A 19,333-nucleotide genomic window follows, 5' to 3' on the forward strand; every position below is an offset into this window, starting at 1 on the left:
TTATTTGGGGGGATTTGGTTATTCTTTCCATTTGTATCATTGTAGACACTGTATATTACTTTCTTGGTTCTGCTTGCTTCTCATTGTATCAGATCATAAGGATTTTTCCATACTTCTTTGTATTCATCATACATATAATTTCCTATAAACATTTTTATATGATGTTTTTTGGGTCTTACATCACTATGATATCTCATTTATCTTGTTCCACCCCTTTTGCAAGAGAAATCCCATAAAACAAAGAGTACTATTTATAGAAGAGGAAAAAGTCGGCACAACTGTTTGATACATTGAGAAAGTCTGAAAGCATATGCCTTCTGTAACACACGTGGATCTCCTACTGCCATAAAGGGGCATGTTGGGGATGTCTTCTTATCTCTTCATTTGAATTCCACATGATTTTTATAATTTTTTTTACATTTACTAACATTTTTTGATGTGTCACTTCTTTCCATTTAAATTGTTGTAGTTACTTTTTTGTTGTTTTCTTGGCTTCACTTACTTCCTATTACATCAGTTCAAATTCCATCCTCTGTATTTATCACACCCATTATTTCTGATAGCAAAGTAGTATTTCATTACATTCATAGGCCATGATTTCTTTAACCATTCTATTTTGTTCCTAATTCTTAGCTATCTCAAAAAAGTTGGCATATTTTTCCCTACTTCTTTTCATTATTCCCCTTGATATTTTAGATCTTTTGTTTTTCAAAATGCATTTTGTTATTATTCAAGTTCTGTAAATATACCCATGGTAAGTTGATTAGTGTAGCATTAAAATTATGAATTTATTTCAGAGAATTGTAATTTTTTATTATATGGCCTATAGTTTTCTTTTGTTTCCCTAGTTTTGGTATAAATACTAGATTTCTCTCATAAGTGTATTCTGGTATGATTGTTATTTTTTCCCCTTTTCTGTTACATATGTTTTTTTATTTATTTATTGAGCCAATTTAGAACATTATCACTTGGTTACAAGAATCATAATCTTTCCCTCCCTCCCATCCCCTACCCTTCCCATAGCTTATGTGAAATTTTACTGCATATTACATGTGTCCTTCATCGGAACCTTTCTTGTTGTAGGTGTTTGCACTAGGATGATCATTTAGAGTCTACATTCCCCAGCCATATCCCCTCAACTCATAAATTCAAGCAGTTGTTTTTCTTCTGTGTTTCTACTCCCACAGTTTTTCCTCTGAATGTGGATAGTGGTTTTTCTCGTAGATTCCTCCAAGTTGTTCAGGATCACTGCATTGAGACTAATGGAGTAGTCCACTACATTTGATTGTACAAAAGTGTATCAGTCTCTGTGTACAATGTTTTCCTGGTTCTGCTCTTCTCACTCTGCATCACTTCCTGGAGGTTGTTCCAGTCTCCATGAAATTCCTCCACTTAATTATTCCTTTAAGCACAATAGTATTCCATCACCAACATATACCACAATTTGTCCAGCCATTCTCCAATTGAAGGGCATCCCCTCATTTTCCAATTTTTTTGCCACCACAAAGAGCGCAGCTATGAATGTTCTTGTACAAGCCTTTTTCCTTATTATCTCTTTGGGGTACAAACCCAGCAGTGCTATGGCTAGATCAAAGGGCAGACAGTGTTTTAGCAACCTTTGGGCATAGTTCCAAATTGCCCTCCAGAATGGTTGGATCAATTCACAACTCTACCAGCAATGCATTAATGTCCCGACTTTGCCACATCCTCTCCAACATTCATTACTTTTCTTTGCTGTCATGTTATCCAGTCTGCTAGGTGTGAGGTGATATCTTAGAGTTGTTTTGATTTGCATCTCTCTGATTTTCAGAGATTTAGAACACTTTTTCATGTGCTTATTAATAGTTTTGATTTCTTTAACTGAAAATTGCCTATTCATGTCCCTTGCCCATTTATCAATTGGAGAATGGCTTGATTTTTTGTATAGTTGAATTAGCTCTTTATAAATTTGAGTAATTAGACCTTTGTGAGAGGTTTTTCTTATGAAGATTGTTTCCAAATTTGTTGCTTCCCTTCTAATTTTGGTTGCATTGGTCTTATTTGTACAAAACCTTTTTAATTTGATGTAATCAAAATTATTGATTTTACATTTTGTGAATTTTTTTGAGCTCTTGCTTGGTTTTAAAGTCTTTCGTTTCCCAAAGATCTGGCATGTATACTATTTTGTGTTCATCTAATTTGCTTTTGGTTTCCTTCTTTATATTCAATTCATTCACCCATTCTGAGTTATCTTGATGTAGGATGTGAGATTCTGATCCAAACCTAATCTGTCCCATACCGTCTTTCAATTTTCCCAGCAGTTTTTATCAAGTAGTGGATTTTTGTTCCAAAAGCTGGGATCTTTGGACTTATCATAGACTGTCTTGCTGAGGTCAATTAACCCAACTCTATTCCACTGATTCTCCTTTCTGTCTCATAGCCAGTACCAAATTGTTTGGATGACCACTGATTTATAGTGTAGTTTGTGATCTGGGACTGTAAGGCCTCCTTCCTTCACATTTTTTTCTTCTTCATGATTTCCCTGGATATCCTTGACCTTTGTTATATTTTTTTCTAATTCAGTAAAAAAGATTTTTGGTAGTTCAATGAGTATGGCACTAAATAAGTAATTTGGGTAGAACTGTCATTTTAAAAATGTTAGCTCAACCTACCCATGAGCAATTGATGTTTTTTCCAATATTTTTGATCTAGTTTTAATTGTGTGGAGAGTGTTTCGTAGTTGTGTTCATATAATTCCTGTGTTTGTCTCAGCAGATAGATTCCTAAGTATTTTATTTTGTCTAAGGTGATTTTGAATGGGATTTCTCTTTCTAATTCTTGCTGCCGAGATGTGTTGGAAATATATAGAAATGATGATAACTTATGTGGGTTTATTTTGTATCCTGCAACTTTGCTAAAGTTGTTGATCATTTAGACTAGCTTTTTGGTTGATTCTCTAGGATTCTTTAAGTAGACCATCATATCATCTGCAAAGAGTGATAGCTTGTGGTGGCAAAAAATTGGAAAATGAGCCCTTTAATTGGGGAATGGCTGAACAAATTGTGGTATCTGTTGGTGATGGAATACTATTGTGCTAAAAGGAATAATAAAGTGGAGGAATTCCACGGAGACTGGAATGACCTCCAGGAAGTGACACAGAGAAAGGAGCAGAACCAGGAAAACATTGTACACAGAGACTGATACATTGTGGTACAATTGAAGGTAAGGGACTCCTCCACTAGGGACAATGCAATGTCTCTGAACAATCTGCCGGGATCTAAAAAACACTATCCACAAGCAGAGGATAAACTGTGGGAGTAAAAACACCGATGAAAAGCAACTGCTTGATTACAGGGGCTGAGAGGAAATGACTGAGGAGAGACTCTAAATGAACACTCTAGTGCAAATACCAACAACATGGAAATGGGTTTGAAACAGGAACACATGTGAAACCCAGTGGAATTGTGTGCCGGCTATGGGAGAAGGAAAGGGGGTGGGGGTGGGGAGGAAAAGATAATGATCATTGTTTCCAGTGAATAATGTTTGTAAATAACCAAATAAAATAATGTTTAAAACGTCAAAAAAAAGTGATAGCTTGGTCTCCTCACTGTCTACTTTAATACCTTCAAATTATTTTTCTTTTCTAATTGCTACTGCTAGTGTTTCTAGTACAATGTTAAATAATAGAGGTGATAATGGGCATCCTTGTTTCACTCCTGATCTTATTGATTTATCCCCATTGCAGATGATGTTTGCTGATGGTTTTAGATATATACTGTTTATTATTTTTAGGAATGACCCTTCTATTCCTATGCTTTCTAGTGTTTTCAATAGGAATGAGTGTTGTATTTTGTCAAAGGCTTTTTCTGCATCTATTGAGATAATCATGTGATTTTTGTTGGTTTGCTTGTTAATATGGTCAATTATGTGGATGGTTTTCCTAATATTGAACCATCCTTGCATTCCTGGTATAAATTCTACCTGGTCATAGTGAATAACCCTTGTGATCACTTGCTGGAGTCTTTTTTTTTTTAAACCCTTACCTTCCATCTTGGAGTCAATACTGTGTATTGGCCCCAAGGCAGATAAATGGTAAGGGCTAGGCAATAGGGGTTAAGTGACTTTCTCAGGGTCACACAGCTGGGAAGTGTCTGAGGCCATATTTGAACCCAGGTCCTCTTGTCTCTAGGCCTGGTTTTCAATCCACTGAACTATCCAGCTGCCCCCTAGTCTTTTTGCTAGTATCCTATTTAAGATTGTTGCGTCCATATTCATTAAGGAGATTGGTCTATAGTTTTTTTTTTCTCTGTTTTTGACCTGCCTGGCTTTGGGATCAGTTCCATATTTGTGTCATGAAATGAATTTGGTTGAACTCCTTCTTTGCTTATTCTGTCAAATAGTTTGTATAACATTGGGATTAATTGTTCTTTGAATGTTTGATAGAATTCATTTGTGAATCCATCTGGACCTGGGGAATTTTCCTTAAGGAGTTCTTTGATGATTTGTTCAATTTCTTTTACTGATATGGGGTTGGTTAGATAGTCTATTTCTTCCTCTGTTAGTCTAGGCATTTTATCTTTTTGTAAATATTCATCCATATCACATAGATTGCCATATTTATTGCCATATAATTGGGCATAATAGTTTTTAATGATTGCCTTAATTTCCTCTTCCTTAGAGGTGAGGTCTCCCTTTGCATCTTGGATGCTGTTGATTTGGTTTTCTTCTTTCCTTTTTAAAATTAGATTGACTTTGTTTTTTTTAAACTTTTGTCTATTTTATTTGCTTTTTCAAAGTACCAGCTTCTAGTCTTAATTATTAAATCAATAGTTCTTTGACTTTCAATTTTATTAATTTCTCCTTTGATTTTTAGGATCTCTAATTTAGTCTTCATCTGAGAGTTTTTAATTTGTTCATTTCTAGTTTTTTTTTTAATTTGCATGCCCAATTCATTGACCTCTGCCCTCTCTAATTTGTTAATATATGAACTCAAGGATATAAATTTCTCCCTGAGTACTTCTTTGGCTACATCCCATAGATTTTGAAAGGATGTCTCACCATTGTCATTTTCTTCAATGATATTATTAATTGTTTCTATGAATTGTTCTTTAACTGACAGATTCTGGAGAATCATATTGTTTAATTTCCAATTAATTTTTGATCTGCCTCTCCATGTACCATTACTAATTATTATTTTCATTGCATTGTGATCTGAGAAGGTTGCATTTATTATTTCTGGTCTTTTGCACTTGTTTGCAATGTTTTTATGCCCTAGTACATAGTCAATCTTTGTGAATGTACCATGTGCTGCTGAAAAGAAGGTGTATTCCTTTTTATCCCTATTTATTTTTCTCCACATATCTACTGATTCTAATTTTTCTAAGATTCCATTCACTCCTCTTGCCTCTTTCTTGTTTATATTTGGTTTGATTTATCTAGTTCTGATAGAGGAAGTTTCAGGTCTCCCCCTAGTATAGTTTTTCTATCTATTTCATCCTTGATGTCCACTAGTTTCTCCTTCAGAAATTTGGATACTATGCCTTTGGTGCATACATGTTGAGTACTGATATTTCCTCCTTTGTCTATACTGCTTTTTATCAGGATGTAATTACCTTCCCTATCTCTTTTAACTAGATCTATTTTTACTAGTTCTAGTCAGATATCATGATTGCGACTCCTGCCTTCTTTATCTCCATTGATGCCCAATAGTTTTGGCTCCATTCTCTTACTTTTACCCTATGTGTGTCTTCCTTCCTCATGTGTGTTTCTTGTAGACAGAATATGGTAGGGTTTTGGTTTCTAATCCACTCTGCTATTTGCTTGTTTTATAGGTGAGTTCATTCCATTCACATTCAGAGTTATGATTACCAGCTGTGTATTTCCCAGCATTTTAATTTCTACTCCTAGTCCTGCCTTTTCTTTAACTATTTCCTTGTACACCAATGTTTTGTTTTTAATCAGTGCCCCTAATTCCCACCCTTATTTTACTTTCTTTTCTGCTCCACACCCTTCTTATTCCCCTCTTATTTTCTTTACAGTCTTTTTAAACTACTCCCTCACCCTCTCCCTCCCTTATACTGCTTCCCTCCCCACCAATTCATTTGTACCCTTCTACTTCCCTATAGGGTGCAAATCACTTCTCTGCCCCAATGGATTTGATTGTTCTTCCCTCTTTGAGTCAATTTCAAAGCATTTAAGAGTTGAGTATTTCCTATCTCCAACCTCTTTACCCTTCCAGTGTATTAATGTTCTCCCTCCTCCTGACATGCGTTTCTTTGTGACATATAAATTTCTTTTATTATTAACCTCTTTTTTATCTCCAGTTGTGTATATATGTATACACACATATATATGTATTTATGCATACATATATCTATATACATATTTATGTCTTAGCATTTCATCCTATACAATTTGTCACTGTTCCCTCTAAGTGTAATTCTTCTAGCTGCCCATGTGATAATGACAATTTTTAAGAGTTACCAATCTCTTTTCTTTTCTTATATGGATACATATTGTTTTAACATATTGGGTCTCTTAAAAAAGTTTTGTCTTATTTTTTTGTTTTTTGGGGGGGTATTTTTCTTTTTTCCCTCTTTCTTAATTACTTTTTGATGATTTTCTTGAGTTCTGTTCTTGGGTATCAAATTTTCTATTCAGGTCTGGTCTTTTCTTTACAAAGCTTGGAATTCTTCTATTTTGTTAAATGACCATACTTTCCCCTGTAAGAATATAGTCAGTTTTTCTGAGTAGTTGATTCTTGGTTGTAGACTAGTTCCCTTGCTTTCCAGAATATCATCTTCCATGCCTTTCAGTCCTTCAGTGTAGATGCAGCCAGATCCTGTGTTATCCTCAGTGTGGTTCCATGGTATCTGTATGATTTTTTCTTAGCAGCTTGTAATATTTTTTCCCTTGGTCTTATAGTTCTTGAATTTGGCTATAACATTCCTGGGTGTTGTCAGTTGGGGAGTGAGTACAGGAGGTGATCTGTGGATTCTTTCAATCTCTACTTTTCCCTCTTGTTCTAGGATATCGGGGCAGTGTTATTGGATAATTTCCTGTAGTATGATGTCCAGGCCTTTTCTTTTGTCATGGTCTTCTGGTGCTCCCTGCAGTTACCTGCACTCTTGCTCCTCTCATTTTTTGTTGGATCTGTGGGTTTTTCTGTCAGCCTTCACCCTTGGAGCTTAGTCAGCAAATCTCTCAGTGCAGTCTGTGGGGGAGGGGTATTAGAGCTTGAGCTTCCCTGCCCTCTGAAGGCTTTGATGGGATTAAGTCCAGCTAGGTTGGGCTGGATGTGCCCTGAGGACAAAACCTCCAGAGAGGGTGGGGGCAATATGGAGTGTCTCTACTGCTACAATTGGGCTGCCTGCTCTGCGCTCTAAGTTTTGTTTCTAACTGCTTCCCCACCGCCTGTTTTCAACACTCTGAGCCTGGCACAGCTTTGCCCACAAGGTACTCCTTCCAGACTAGCACTCTTGACTACCCAGAAGTTCCAGCTGCCGCTAGAGGCTTAGTGCTCCTGATGGGGGGGGGGGGAGAGGTCCTGAGACCTTCCTTCTGTCTTCCCCTTAAACCCAAGTGCTCTGGGATTCCAGCTTTTGGGAGGGGGGTGGTGTAACTTTTGGATTGAGTCCAGCAGGAGGGTTCCTTGGCTCTGTCTTATTGTTGGGTTTGGTTTTTAGTCCCCTTGGAGCATGCAGTTTGTAATCAGTAAGGAAGGGTTTTCAGAGGTCTGAACTTTTGCTGCCTCTATGCTGCCATCTTGACTCTGCCATCCTGATTTTTATTTTTTAATAATTGAGAATAATTTAAGTATAGGTTCTAATTATTCTTTAAAAGTTTGACTGGGAACATTTAGGTGGCACAGTGAAAAGAGTGCCAGACTTGGAGTCAGGAGGACCTATCTTTAAATCTGGCCTCAGCTCATACTGAGCAAGTCACTCAAGCCCATTCGCCTAACCCTTGCCCTTATATCTTAGAGTTGTTACTAGGACAGAGGGTAAAGATTTTCTAAAAGGAGGAAAAGTTTGATTGAATTCTCCTGTGAATTCATTAGGACCTAGAGATTTTTTGGGGGGTAGTTCCTTTACAGCTAGAACAATTACTTTTCTGAACTTAGTTGTTTAATTGGGATCTATATTGAGATTTCAAATAGTTCAAATATTTTTATTTTGGAAGGTATTCATCTGTTTCTTTTGTGGTCTTATGTTATCTACACACATTCTGTCCTTGAAACATTTATGTTTTTCTTACATACTGAGCATATTTTCTTTTATTGTGATTATTTTTATTTACCCTCTTTTAGATTGTTCTTTCCTTTTGTGTTCAAAATTACTGTTCACTCTTTTATATAGTTGGCATTGCATATTTCAATTTTCCTATTTTGTTTACTCTTAAGTCTATCTAGACCATCAATTCTGTTTTTGTAATTCTTATTTCTCTTTTGAAAGACTCAGGAACAATGTGTTGTAGCTCCACCATGTTCTCAAATTCCATAGGTTCTTCTGTCTCACCAAGCACTATATCCTTTTCCTTCATTTATTAAAGTATTTATTCATTTTTGCCTGAACCTACAAGAACTGGAGATCATATTTCCTTCTCTTATTACTATTCTTCCCATTGATGTTTATATTTATATTTATAATATGCTTATATTCAAGGTCTCTGGTTTTCTTCTTCCTGAAATTTTGGTCCATTTTTTTTCACTCACTTTCTGACTCCCTCCTCTCTGATTGTTGTTTCTCTAGAGGTTGGATCTCAAAGTATCTCAGCCTCCTCCTGTGTGGGACAATTTATGGTTACCAGCCTATGTCTCTGTCACAACCAATTTTGGGGTGACCAGAATTGGATCCAATCAGATTCCATGCTCTTTTTCTTAATGGGGTTCTGTACAACACCCTTTCCTCCCACAATCCCACACAGTGGTCTGTGCTATTCCCTCTGCTCCTTAATCCTTTGGCCTGGCCCTACAAGTTTGCATTTCTCAGCCCTGGTGCTATAGAGTTGTGGGCCCTAGCAGGCCCATGTTAAATTTCCATAACTTGGAGCTGAGGTCTCCACAACACTAGAAAGATGGAAGAGTAATGGAAGCATTGAGATGAGTTTTGTTGCAAGTCAGTGTTGTGTCCTTTTGTGTTCTAGTAAAGCCTTGTGAAAGGTAGTTTGGGAGGTGGAGGAAGGGTTCTAAACAATTTCTGGGTCAGTGAACATCAGTTCCTGGGTTTGTGGTTTTATTTTTCAATCTTGTTTTGTATTCTTAGTGTCCTAGACCATGGAGACAACTAAATTTTATTTATTTTGGCTGCCTAATTTCTGTTTTGAAGAAGTTTGAGTGGTCAGATGAATATCAGAGAAAATGTTTAGTCCTCTATTTTATAGCTTTTGTGACTTGGAAGTCTCATTATTACTTATGGTGCAGTAGTTGCATTATAGTCATGTACAACAATTTTTTAAAGCAATTCTCTAATTGAAAGAATGGCTTGTTTTAATGGGAGTTCTATATGTTAAAACATGGTAATAAATACAATTTTATTTTTCTTGTGGAATAATAAAAAGTACATCTTTGAAAAAATTAAGAAACTGGTAAAATAAGATGAGTATAGATATAATATGAAACAAGATGATGAAATGAGTATAGAAAATGTTAATGCAAAAGAATTCTTACCATTAATGTATAAGGTAAAAAAGTCTCCATATTTTTTCTGATACTCTTTGAGCTTTTTGAAGGGGTCTGTTTTCATTTGAAAGGCCACTCCAAAAAAAGGAATCCAGCCATTTATCAAAGGAGGCTCCCCAGGTCTCCTATGAAAACAATAAGAACAAAAGACCTCAAGTTAGTCACATGTCAGTCTATGAAGCAAAGATGTCCAGAAGTTGATAGATGAGCTGGACAATTTCAGAGGCTTCTTCCAATTATACTATTCAATGATATCCATTGCCCTATCCATACTCTCATAGTAAGCCCTGAAAAGAACACTATGGCTGAAGTTAATTGATTTGAACTTGATTCACCTTTCAGAGACTTAGTACCCAAATAATCTTAGACAATTCATTCAATTTCTCTGAACCTTGATTTTCTTATCTGTGAGAAGTAGTTGAACTAGATGATCTCAGAGAGTCCTTTCAGGTCTAAATCCATGATCATACATTTAAACATTTGAAGCAAATGCTTTGAAGTTACAAAACTCCATGAGACATTGTCTTTAAGAATATATGCTATTGTGTCTAGTTAGTTGTCTGCCTGACAGGGATCATAGATCATAGGATTTTAGAATTTTAAACTAAAAAGAGTTTAATGATCATTTTGTAATGTTTCTATTTTTTAAAAATTTATTTAATTGATTAAGAAAGAAAAATTTCCAATGGTTAAAAAAGAATATATGCTAGATGGCATGATGGATAGAAGACTGGTTCTGGAGTCAAAAAGACCTGAGTTCAAATTTGCCTTCAGATATTTAAAGTTAACTTAATGTTGCAAATGAGTTGACTAGGCTAGTTGCTTAATCTCTATATGCCTCAATTTCCTCAAATATAAAATGGGGATGATAATAATACCTATTTTATGAGGTTGTTTTGAGGATCAAATGAGATAATTTTTGAAAGGATTTAGAAGAGTGCCTAACATATAGTATCTCCTTAATAAATGCTTATTTTCTTCCTTCGTTACTTTCCCTCCTTCCTTCCTTTGATCCTTTTTTTCCTTCATTCCCAATTTCCTCACCTTCCTTTTCTCCTTCTTTTTTCCTTCCTTCTCCCTTTCTCTTTCCATCTTTCCTATTCTTCTTTTTCCTTTCTTCCCTCCCTCCCTATCTTTCTATATAATGTCCAAACATATACCCAATTCAGCCAAAAACTCAACTAAACATCATTAGATATTGCATAAGTCAAATATCTAGAAAACTGGATTGCTTTTTAGTCAACTTATAGTTTTGCTACTGAAGACATTAACTATGTTTAATAACAATGGTTCTGCTATCATCAAACCTCACCTAGGAATAATTCCAAATTTTTGTTGGTGCAATACAATTATTTAAAATATAGCTCCTGACAACTTCTTAAGCTTATGGCTGAAGTGATATTGAAGAGCTAAACAAAAAATAAAAATTAGGCTGGTTGTCTTAGTTTAGCAATAAAAATGTTTATTTTTCTATCACATAGATCAAGACCCTCTGATTGATTGACTTTTTTTTCTTTTTTCAACTAGATGTTATGATATTATGAATTCAACCTCATTAGCCTACTTACACATATGGAATCCAGAGCCCAGATTTAACTATACATAATGTGCATCATTGTTTTATAATAAAAAGCAAATATCACTTTCGCTTACATTTTAAAGCTGGACTTTGGGGATAATAAACAATGGGACTTAAAGTCTATTATTATTTAATAACCAATTTAGTTAACCATTATTCAGTTTAATATCATTCCAAATAAAGTTAATTATGATAAAAAACAATTGAAGGACAGTTTAAGACTTGAGGCTAATGTCACTAAAGATGTTATTTACTCTAACAATGTCATTAGGCATATGAGTAGAGGTGAAATGACTTGCCTATTGTCATGTACCCAATCAGAAATTTGAATCCATAGTCTCTTATTTGAAAATCAATATTCATTCTTTTTTTCCTCTTCTCTATGCCTTCTCTGTATCACAATGGAGGATGGCAATAGAAAATTTTGACAAAGCTTTTGCTTTATTTACATATACAACTTTTCAATGCATTCTTTAATCAAAGAATACTAAATGAAGAAGGGACCTTAGAAGAAATTTGCCATGTTCTCCATAATACAAATGAGAAGACTGATTGTAAAGGATTAGTAAGTGGCTTGCCCAACATCACTCAGGTGGTGACAGATCCCAAACTGAAGCCACCTCTGGCTCTATCTCAGTAATTTATTCCACCGCATCATACTTCCTTCATTTTCACTTCATTCAGTCTCCTTGTCAAAACTATCAAAAAGTCTGTCTAATCAATTGACTGAGCAGCTCAGTGGGAATGGGCAAAACTATTCTCTACAGATACAACCACAGATACACAGATATCTTACAGTGCTTCCATTCTCAGATGCCTAATGTTTTGGCTAATAACAGAAAATACCTTGTTAACAAAAAATGTAATTGACTAAATCAGAGAAGAAAAAAAAAACCTCTAGTCCTAGATTTAGAAGATGTAAAAGCAGAGCTACTTATGCCACTAAACATAAGAAGAATTCAATTTCGAAAATACCTGCTATTTTCACTAATACATGTCTCCACAGATGCTTTACAAATTTTTTTTCCTCTGTGAAAACATGTTCGGTGTAAAAGAAAAATATTAATAGGGCTATATCTTAATTTTAACTAGAAAGTCTATAAATCTACATTTTTACATATAAAAATTACATAAAAAATCCATGGAGAATGAAAATGTTTCTTCCTTTTCAACCTCCTGCCCCATTATTCAAAGCCTCAAGTTACAATTTCTTCCTAGTACTGTCTTTTGGCTGACTAAATCCGATTTAAATACAGAAACACAAAGCAAGTCTGGTTTGGAATGGATTAAAACAAATATTCATGAAGAACTCTGATGCTCTAGCCCATCTGTGAAGGTGACTTATACTACATGCAGAACAACCCATTTTGATTAATCACAAGATATTTACTAGCTCAGATCTAATCAAAGATCAAGGGATCACAAGCTTTACTACTATCATACACAGCATGGAAATTTATGTAGCTAGATTAACCCCATCGGAGACTGGTGCACTCCATGCCCCATAGTAAAATACATAATAAAATACAACTTAAAAAAGGTAACTATCAGGTATTTATCCATCCTTCTCTTCAAAAAAAGAATCATACACTGTGTTAACATGATTAAAATGCAGGAACAAAGTATCACTTTACTGTCTTTTTCAAAAAATTAATATATTTCTGCTTTAATTGGAAACATCATTTTATGATTTAAATTGCACCTTCACTATTCCGAATTTTTTTATGGATGCTAACAATGTCATACTAAAAATGACAGCTTAGATTTATCCTGTACTAAGAAAGGTTTAAGTATTTTAACCAAAGCAGTCAAGATTGCTAGTAAATGGCAAAACTAGGACTCGAGTCAAAGTCCCTGAACTTCAAGTTTTTCAACTATCCTGCAGTCATCCAAAAAGGAAAAGAAAAACAAGAAAGAAGTAGTAAGAAATGTGATATAAATATAACAAATTTAACAATTGAGCCTTTCCTTTTACCTTCCCACCTTTTTAATTCTTTCTCAAAGAAGACTGTTCTTATTTGCAGCCTTGCTAGTTCTGATAATCTGACATAAAATAGAGAACTTTTTAAAAGCAAAATCTACAAGTTAAAATAAATGTAACCAAGAAGAGATTTCATTACATATTATAGAAAGGAATCCCTAATTCAGAGACTACATTTGTTCATGTCAAACCTTCAATTTTATCCTTTCAAAATGTGAAAGTGATCTGGGTGTTTTACCAAATTTCTCTTCAAAATATCAGGTCTTTACATTGGTGTGCCTTCACTTCCTGAGTTGAACATGCCATTGTGACAAATATTTAAATAGGCTTTTTTGTCATATTCTAATTTAATGCATCTTATCTCACCCTCCATGCTCTGTCATTCGGTCAAAAGCTGTATTCCTCACAGGGTTTCCGCAGGGGGAAGAAAGAATGCAGCTCAGAGATCCAGAGGAAAATTAACTTAATGCTTCAAGTCCAGAGGATCACATCAGAGAGCCATTTTACTATCACAAAGACGGGAGGGTCGTCATTTGTTTCAGACGTGTTTAGTTAAGATGCAATAAGCTTAACACTGTTAAACACCATGTCATAGCCATGCATGTTGTAGGAAAACTATAACAGTAGCTCATCTTACAACTCCCAGAAGACTGATAACAGAAATGTGGCTTCATTTATATTTTTTACTTCTTTTAAGAGGACACAGGGAACCTTAATGACTCAGAAGTCCAACCAATACACAGTATACAGTGAAGATGTATATATGCATATAAATATATGTATACATGTATGTGTGAGAGTATGAGTGTACACACATATATTAAATATATATACTATAGACACATATACACACAGCAGTATGTGTGCATGTATATATACATATAAACACACATATATACATGTATCATACATGTATATATATATATGTGTGTCCCCAAAGGAAATATTCCAGTGCGCAAAACTTAGGTGATTAAATGTACCTGATTCAGACATCCTAAACTTTTCTTCTCATTATCAAAAAGATGATAGTCACATATCATGGTGTTTTCTAGAACTAGCAATTATACATGACTTTTTATAGCTACTTATAAAAACCATGAGTGGTTGAAGCTCAGGTTTTATTCTATCGCTATTGTGCCACTGTTGGCAATTTATTTGTCTCCAAGGTTCTGATGCACATGCTCTAGCTTTTGAAACTTATTATTAAAAGTACAAATTTATGTAGGAATAAATATCTGAGAAGAAGGAAAATATATGGAATATCTGAAAAATGTAGAAATAATTCTTTAGATACTTCTTTCCCTTAAGTTTAGAAAATCAAACACTGAATGATACAGATTAAGAAATTGATATTTCTGAAATACAGCTGAGAAAATGTAGTCAAAATGATGGGTTCATATTTTAGAACCCGTTGTAGGAAATGATTTTATCTCAATACAATCATTCGGAATATACACACTAACATTACTTTAATCAGCCTTGTGGATCAATAAAATATATTTATTGCTTCACGGTACTTTTAGAAATCATCTTTTTCTCCATCTAAGATGCTGCCTTGCTTAAAATTAGTAAAAATAATAATCTTTACCAGTAGTCCATCACAAATTTATCCTAATCACAAATTGGACTTCAAAATAAGTCACATTTTAGGTTAATATATGCTTAGAAGAGTTGTTTCAACTGCTTATAGAATAAAGTTTCAATTTCTCGTAGAATAAAGAGAAAAAAACTGCTTAAGTTGGCATTTGAAAGCCTGTTAAATCTGATGCTGAACTACTTCTCCTGCATGATTTTATATTCTTAACCTCCATGGACCTTCTACTTCTTCTGAAGGACTTGGTCTTTGAATATCCCAAGAACCTTCTTTTCTCTGTAGTTAACACTCATACATAAAATCCTCTCCTTGGTCTCTCCATTTATCTAAATCCTATCAATCCTCATATCTCAACTCCAATCTCACCTTCTCCATTAAACTTCAATACAACTCCAATTCACGGGAATCTCTGCTTCATCTGAAGTACATTGTGGTAGAAAGAACATCTCTTCATATATTTCCCTTATTTTCTTGATATTTACACTCTGTCATTTCAATAACATAATACAATTCATTGCATTCAAATATGACCATTTGTCAACAATCTCTCCCTTTCACTGGCTTTATGTTTCCAGTTATTTTGTCATAACAAAGCTTCCATGAATATTTTCATACATACACAGTTTTTGACCCTCTCAATAATGTCCCTAAGGTCTAACCATAGTAATGAGACCACTAGGTCAGTGAGCATGAGCGGCTTTACAATTCTTTTTTTTTTTTAATTTTTATTTGGTCATTTCCTAACATTATTCATTGGAAACAAAGATCATTTTCTTTTCTTCCCTCCCCCCCTCCCACCACCTCTCCCACAGCCAACGTGCAATTCCACTGGGTATCACATGTGTTATTGATTCAAACCCATTTCCATGTTGTTGGTATTTGCATTATAGTGTTCATTTAGAGTCTCTCCTCAGTCATATCCCCTCAACCCCTGTAGTCAAGCAGTTGCTTTTCATCGGTATTTTTACTCCCACAGTTTATCTTCTGCTTGTGGATAGTGTTTTTTAGATCCCTGCAGATTGTTCAGGGACACTGCATTGCCACTAATGGAGAAGTCCATCACCTTTGATTGTACCACAATGTATCAGTCTCTGTGTACAATGTTTTCCTGGTTCTGCTCCTTTCTTTCTGCATCACTTCCTGGAGGTCATTCCAGTCTCCATGGAATTCCTCCACTTTATTATTCCTTTGAGCACAATAGTATTCCATCACCAACATATACCACAATTTGTTCAGCCATTCCCCAATTGAAGGGCATCCCCTCATTTTCCAATTTTTGGCCACCACAAAGAGTGCAGCTATGAATATTCTTGTACAAGTCTTTTTCCTTATTATCTCTTTGGCAGCTTTACAATTCTTAATGTATATTTCCATCTTTTTTTTAAGTCATAGCTGCTCTAGCAATATTATATTAGACCTATTTCTCCATGTTCATATCAACATGTAATCACATTAGTGCATCTGGTTCTCAATTAACATATATAACCAGGCCCACATTTTGCTAAATTGATCCTTAAGCAACAGATACAACCTATTGCCAGGGCCTTCATCTTTACAAAACAAGTCTTTCCATCTTAGTCACACCCAGTGGAACTTTTGTTTCATTTAGCCAAAGTAGAAGTTCTGAGCTTAAGTCAAGTTATCTTCAGATGCCTAAGCTTAATTGCCATGAAATACCAAAGGCCACACCAAGGCATTTAGGTTCTACAAACTGCAGGTTTCCATAGAATTAACCATGATATCCTCTATCACCATGAAGATATCTAGAGGAGAGGTGCCTATATTGTACCTGTTGCTATAGGATAATTCACTAAGGGAAGAAATTTTGGTACTGAAACACTTATCAGAGAAGGAACACAGTGGCAATACCATTTTGAGAGAAAGGATATATTTGCCAACACGACGCAGACAGAATCTGACATTTTTCTGGCTGTTCTAGGAATATTCCTAACATTTGGTAATAAATTACTAAATTTTTGCCAATCGAACTTCCTTTTAGTTTATCACTGAGGTAGCAGCCCTTGAAACACTGAACCATAGTTCCACAGCAAAAGTTTTTTCCCTGCATGTCATTTGTACAGCAGGTGCCTCCTGGGCCATTCCCCTTCCTTTGTACACAATAAATCACAAGTTGCTTAGCACCATAAGCTTCATGTAGCAAACCTGAACATTCTGCTTAATGTTTAAGGCCAGAATCAGACATACAGTAATCTCTTTCCAGGATGAACATTAATCCAGATCTGTCTAAAAATTATATAATTCATTACCATAAGTAATCTCTATGGTGACCTGTGCTTAACCTTCATTTTCCTCCTATCTTATAATCTTGCAAATCCACCGATGTTTTGTGATTGGCATCTGGTGACAACACAATATTTACCAAAGAGAGAACAAATGAAAAATTCACAAATGGAAATCTTACTTTCCAGGATACTAGTGGCATGACTTATGATTTTCAATAACTTCCACAAAATAAGAAAAGAAAGTCTGTATACTTTGCAGATCATAAAGACAGCTTTTTCCCTTGGGGGAAAATTGGCTCCATTAGGAAATCAACCGAATTAAAGGTTGATTTAATTTCATGGTGGATAGGGTAGTCACTCCTTATACCCTTAGAAATACAACAATGAAGCATTACACATAATGATGTAAAGGAAAACAACGCTGGATATCATTAATAACAGCCAGAGAAATTAATGTATTTCACTGGTAGAAGCAATAGAAAATATGAACACAACCCAGTTCACATGCCCCCTCTTCCACAAACATCCGTTGGTCCTCCTTTTAGAAATGATCTTTCCTTCTTTCTCAGGCCTCTCTGCTTCACTTGCCACATTCTCTTTGTATTATTATTATTATTAGACCTTTCTTGCCTCTGCTCTGAGAAGGCAAGGATTACAGAAAAAACACTGGATTTTGAGTAGGAAAAGCTCTGAGCAAGTCCCTACTTTACGACTTATTAGCTGTGTGACCAAGCTCAAATTGCTTAATTTCTCTCAACCTGTTTCTTAGGACTACTTGCCTGCACTACTCAATCTCACAATGCTTTTGGGAAATAATTTTTTTTTTTTGTGGAAAGAATTGTTTTGAAAACTTTTAAAAGTACTTTTTAAACAAGACTTAACCCCCCCCCCCCCCCCAAACTGCTAATAGGTGCCTGTGGATTGGGGAATGGTTGAACAAACCGTGGCTTAGGAATATAATGGAATATTATTGTTCCAAAAGAAATTATAAATGAGAAGACATAAAATTGATAGGGAAATATACATTAGAAGTTGTAAGGCTGTTCATTCTCATTGACCTAGTGATCTCATCACTGAAGTCAGGCCCTAGGAGCACTACTGAGAGGGTCAAAAGCTGTGTATGTATGAAAATGTTCATGGAAGCTGTGTTTGTTATGACAAAATAACTGAAAATAACACAAATGCAGCGAGTGAGAGAGATGGCTGAATAAAACTATGATATTTGATTATAATGGTTTGTATTATGTGATTGAAATGAAAAATAGTCATCAAGAAAATAAGGGAAACACATGAAAAGAGAATAAAAGAGAATAATACATGTTATGATTATATTTTAAAAAATAATAGCCATAAAATCAAGAGAAAAAAGTACTCAAGTAAAAAATTCAAAGGGAACTGAAAAGCAAAAGTCTATATTAACATCCATATATAGTTTGCATATTTGAAACAAAATATACACAATGTGGAGTAGGTGGTTTTGTGTATTTTTTATGCATTTGTTTAGTTAAATTTTTTGGTGGTGATGATTACTAAGTACACATATGTTTTTTCTCTGTTCCTTGAGATAAAGATTTTTCCATTAATATTAATTTAGCTAACTTTTATTTTCTTCATCTTTAAAAAAAATCCTTCTGTTATAGAACTAATACTGTTTATTGTTTCTAAGGCAGAAGAATGGTAAGGGCTAGGCAATGGAGGTTAAATGACGTGCCCAGGGTCACACAGCTGCGAAGTGTCTGAAATCAAATTTGAACCCAGGACTTCCCATTTCTAGGCCTGGCTCTCAATCCACTGAGTCACCTGGCTGTTCCTTATTTTCTTTATCTTAATGAGGGTATGGAATAGAGGAGGGGAGATGTGGTCATTTTGTTGGCTGATGGCTTTTGATTGTTTTTATTTGTTTTTATTTGTTAATTTATTTAGTATGTAATGTAAAGTTCAGGGTGATAAAGGGTTGGTGGACCCTGGAAAATTAAAGTGACCAGTGTAAAAATATACATTAATAAAAGTTTAAAATGAAGGAAAAAATAAAATCTGTCTTTAAGATGTGAGCTAGTATATATATATATATATATATAGTAGTCTCTCGGTGATGGAGAATGACGATTGTCTTCGTGCAGTTTCATCTACGGTGTACCCTCATGTGGCTTTGGAGTCCAAAGGCTGAGGCGCACAGTTTGTGGCACATGGGACATGGGACGCCAGTTGTTATGGGAGGGGCGGTTGTGGCCTGGTGTCGGCGTTCACGCGCAGCGGCAAGACATCGACGTCGCTCATC

General features: G+C 35.1%; 1 protein-coding gene across 3 annotated transcripts in view; it reads right to left on the minus strand.

Annotated features, from left to right (window-relative positions):
- Window positions 1–19,333, minus strand: part of CYP7B1 (oxysterol 7alpha-hydroxylase) — a 295,913-nt gene that overhangs the window by 69,135 nt on the left and 207,445 nt on the right. For all 3 annotated transcript variants that reach the window (XM_007487056.3, XM_056823981.1, XM_007487058.3), the window contains one exon: window positions 9,647–9,783. In XM_007487056.3, coding sequence (XP_007487118.1) covers window positions 9,647–9,783 — 137 coding nt within the window. The remainder of the gene's footprint in view (window positions 1–9,646; window positions 9,784–19,333) is intronic.

This window comes from Monodelphis domestica, chromosome 3 (genome assembly GCF_027887165.1).
Source record: "Monodelphis domestica isolate mMonDom1 chromosome 3, mMonDom1.pri, whole genome shotgun sequence".
In the NCBI taxonomy this organism is placed as follows: domain Eukaryota; kingdom Metazoa; phylum Chordata; class Mammalia; order Didelphimorphia; family Didelphidae; genus Monodelphis; species Monodelphis domestica.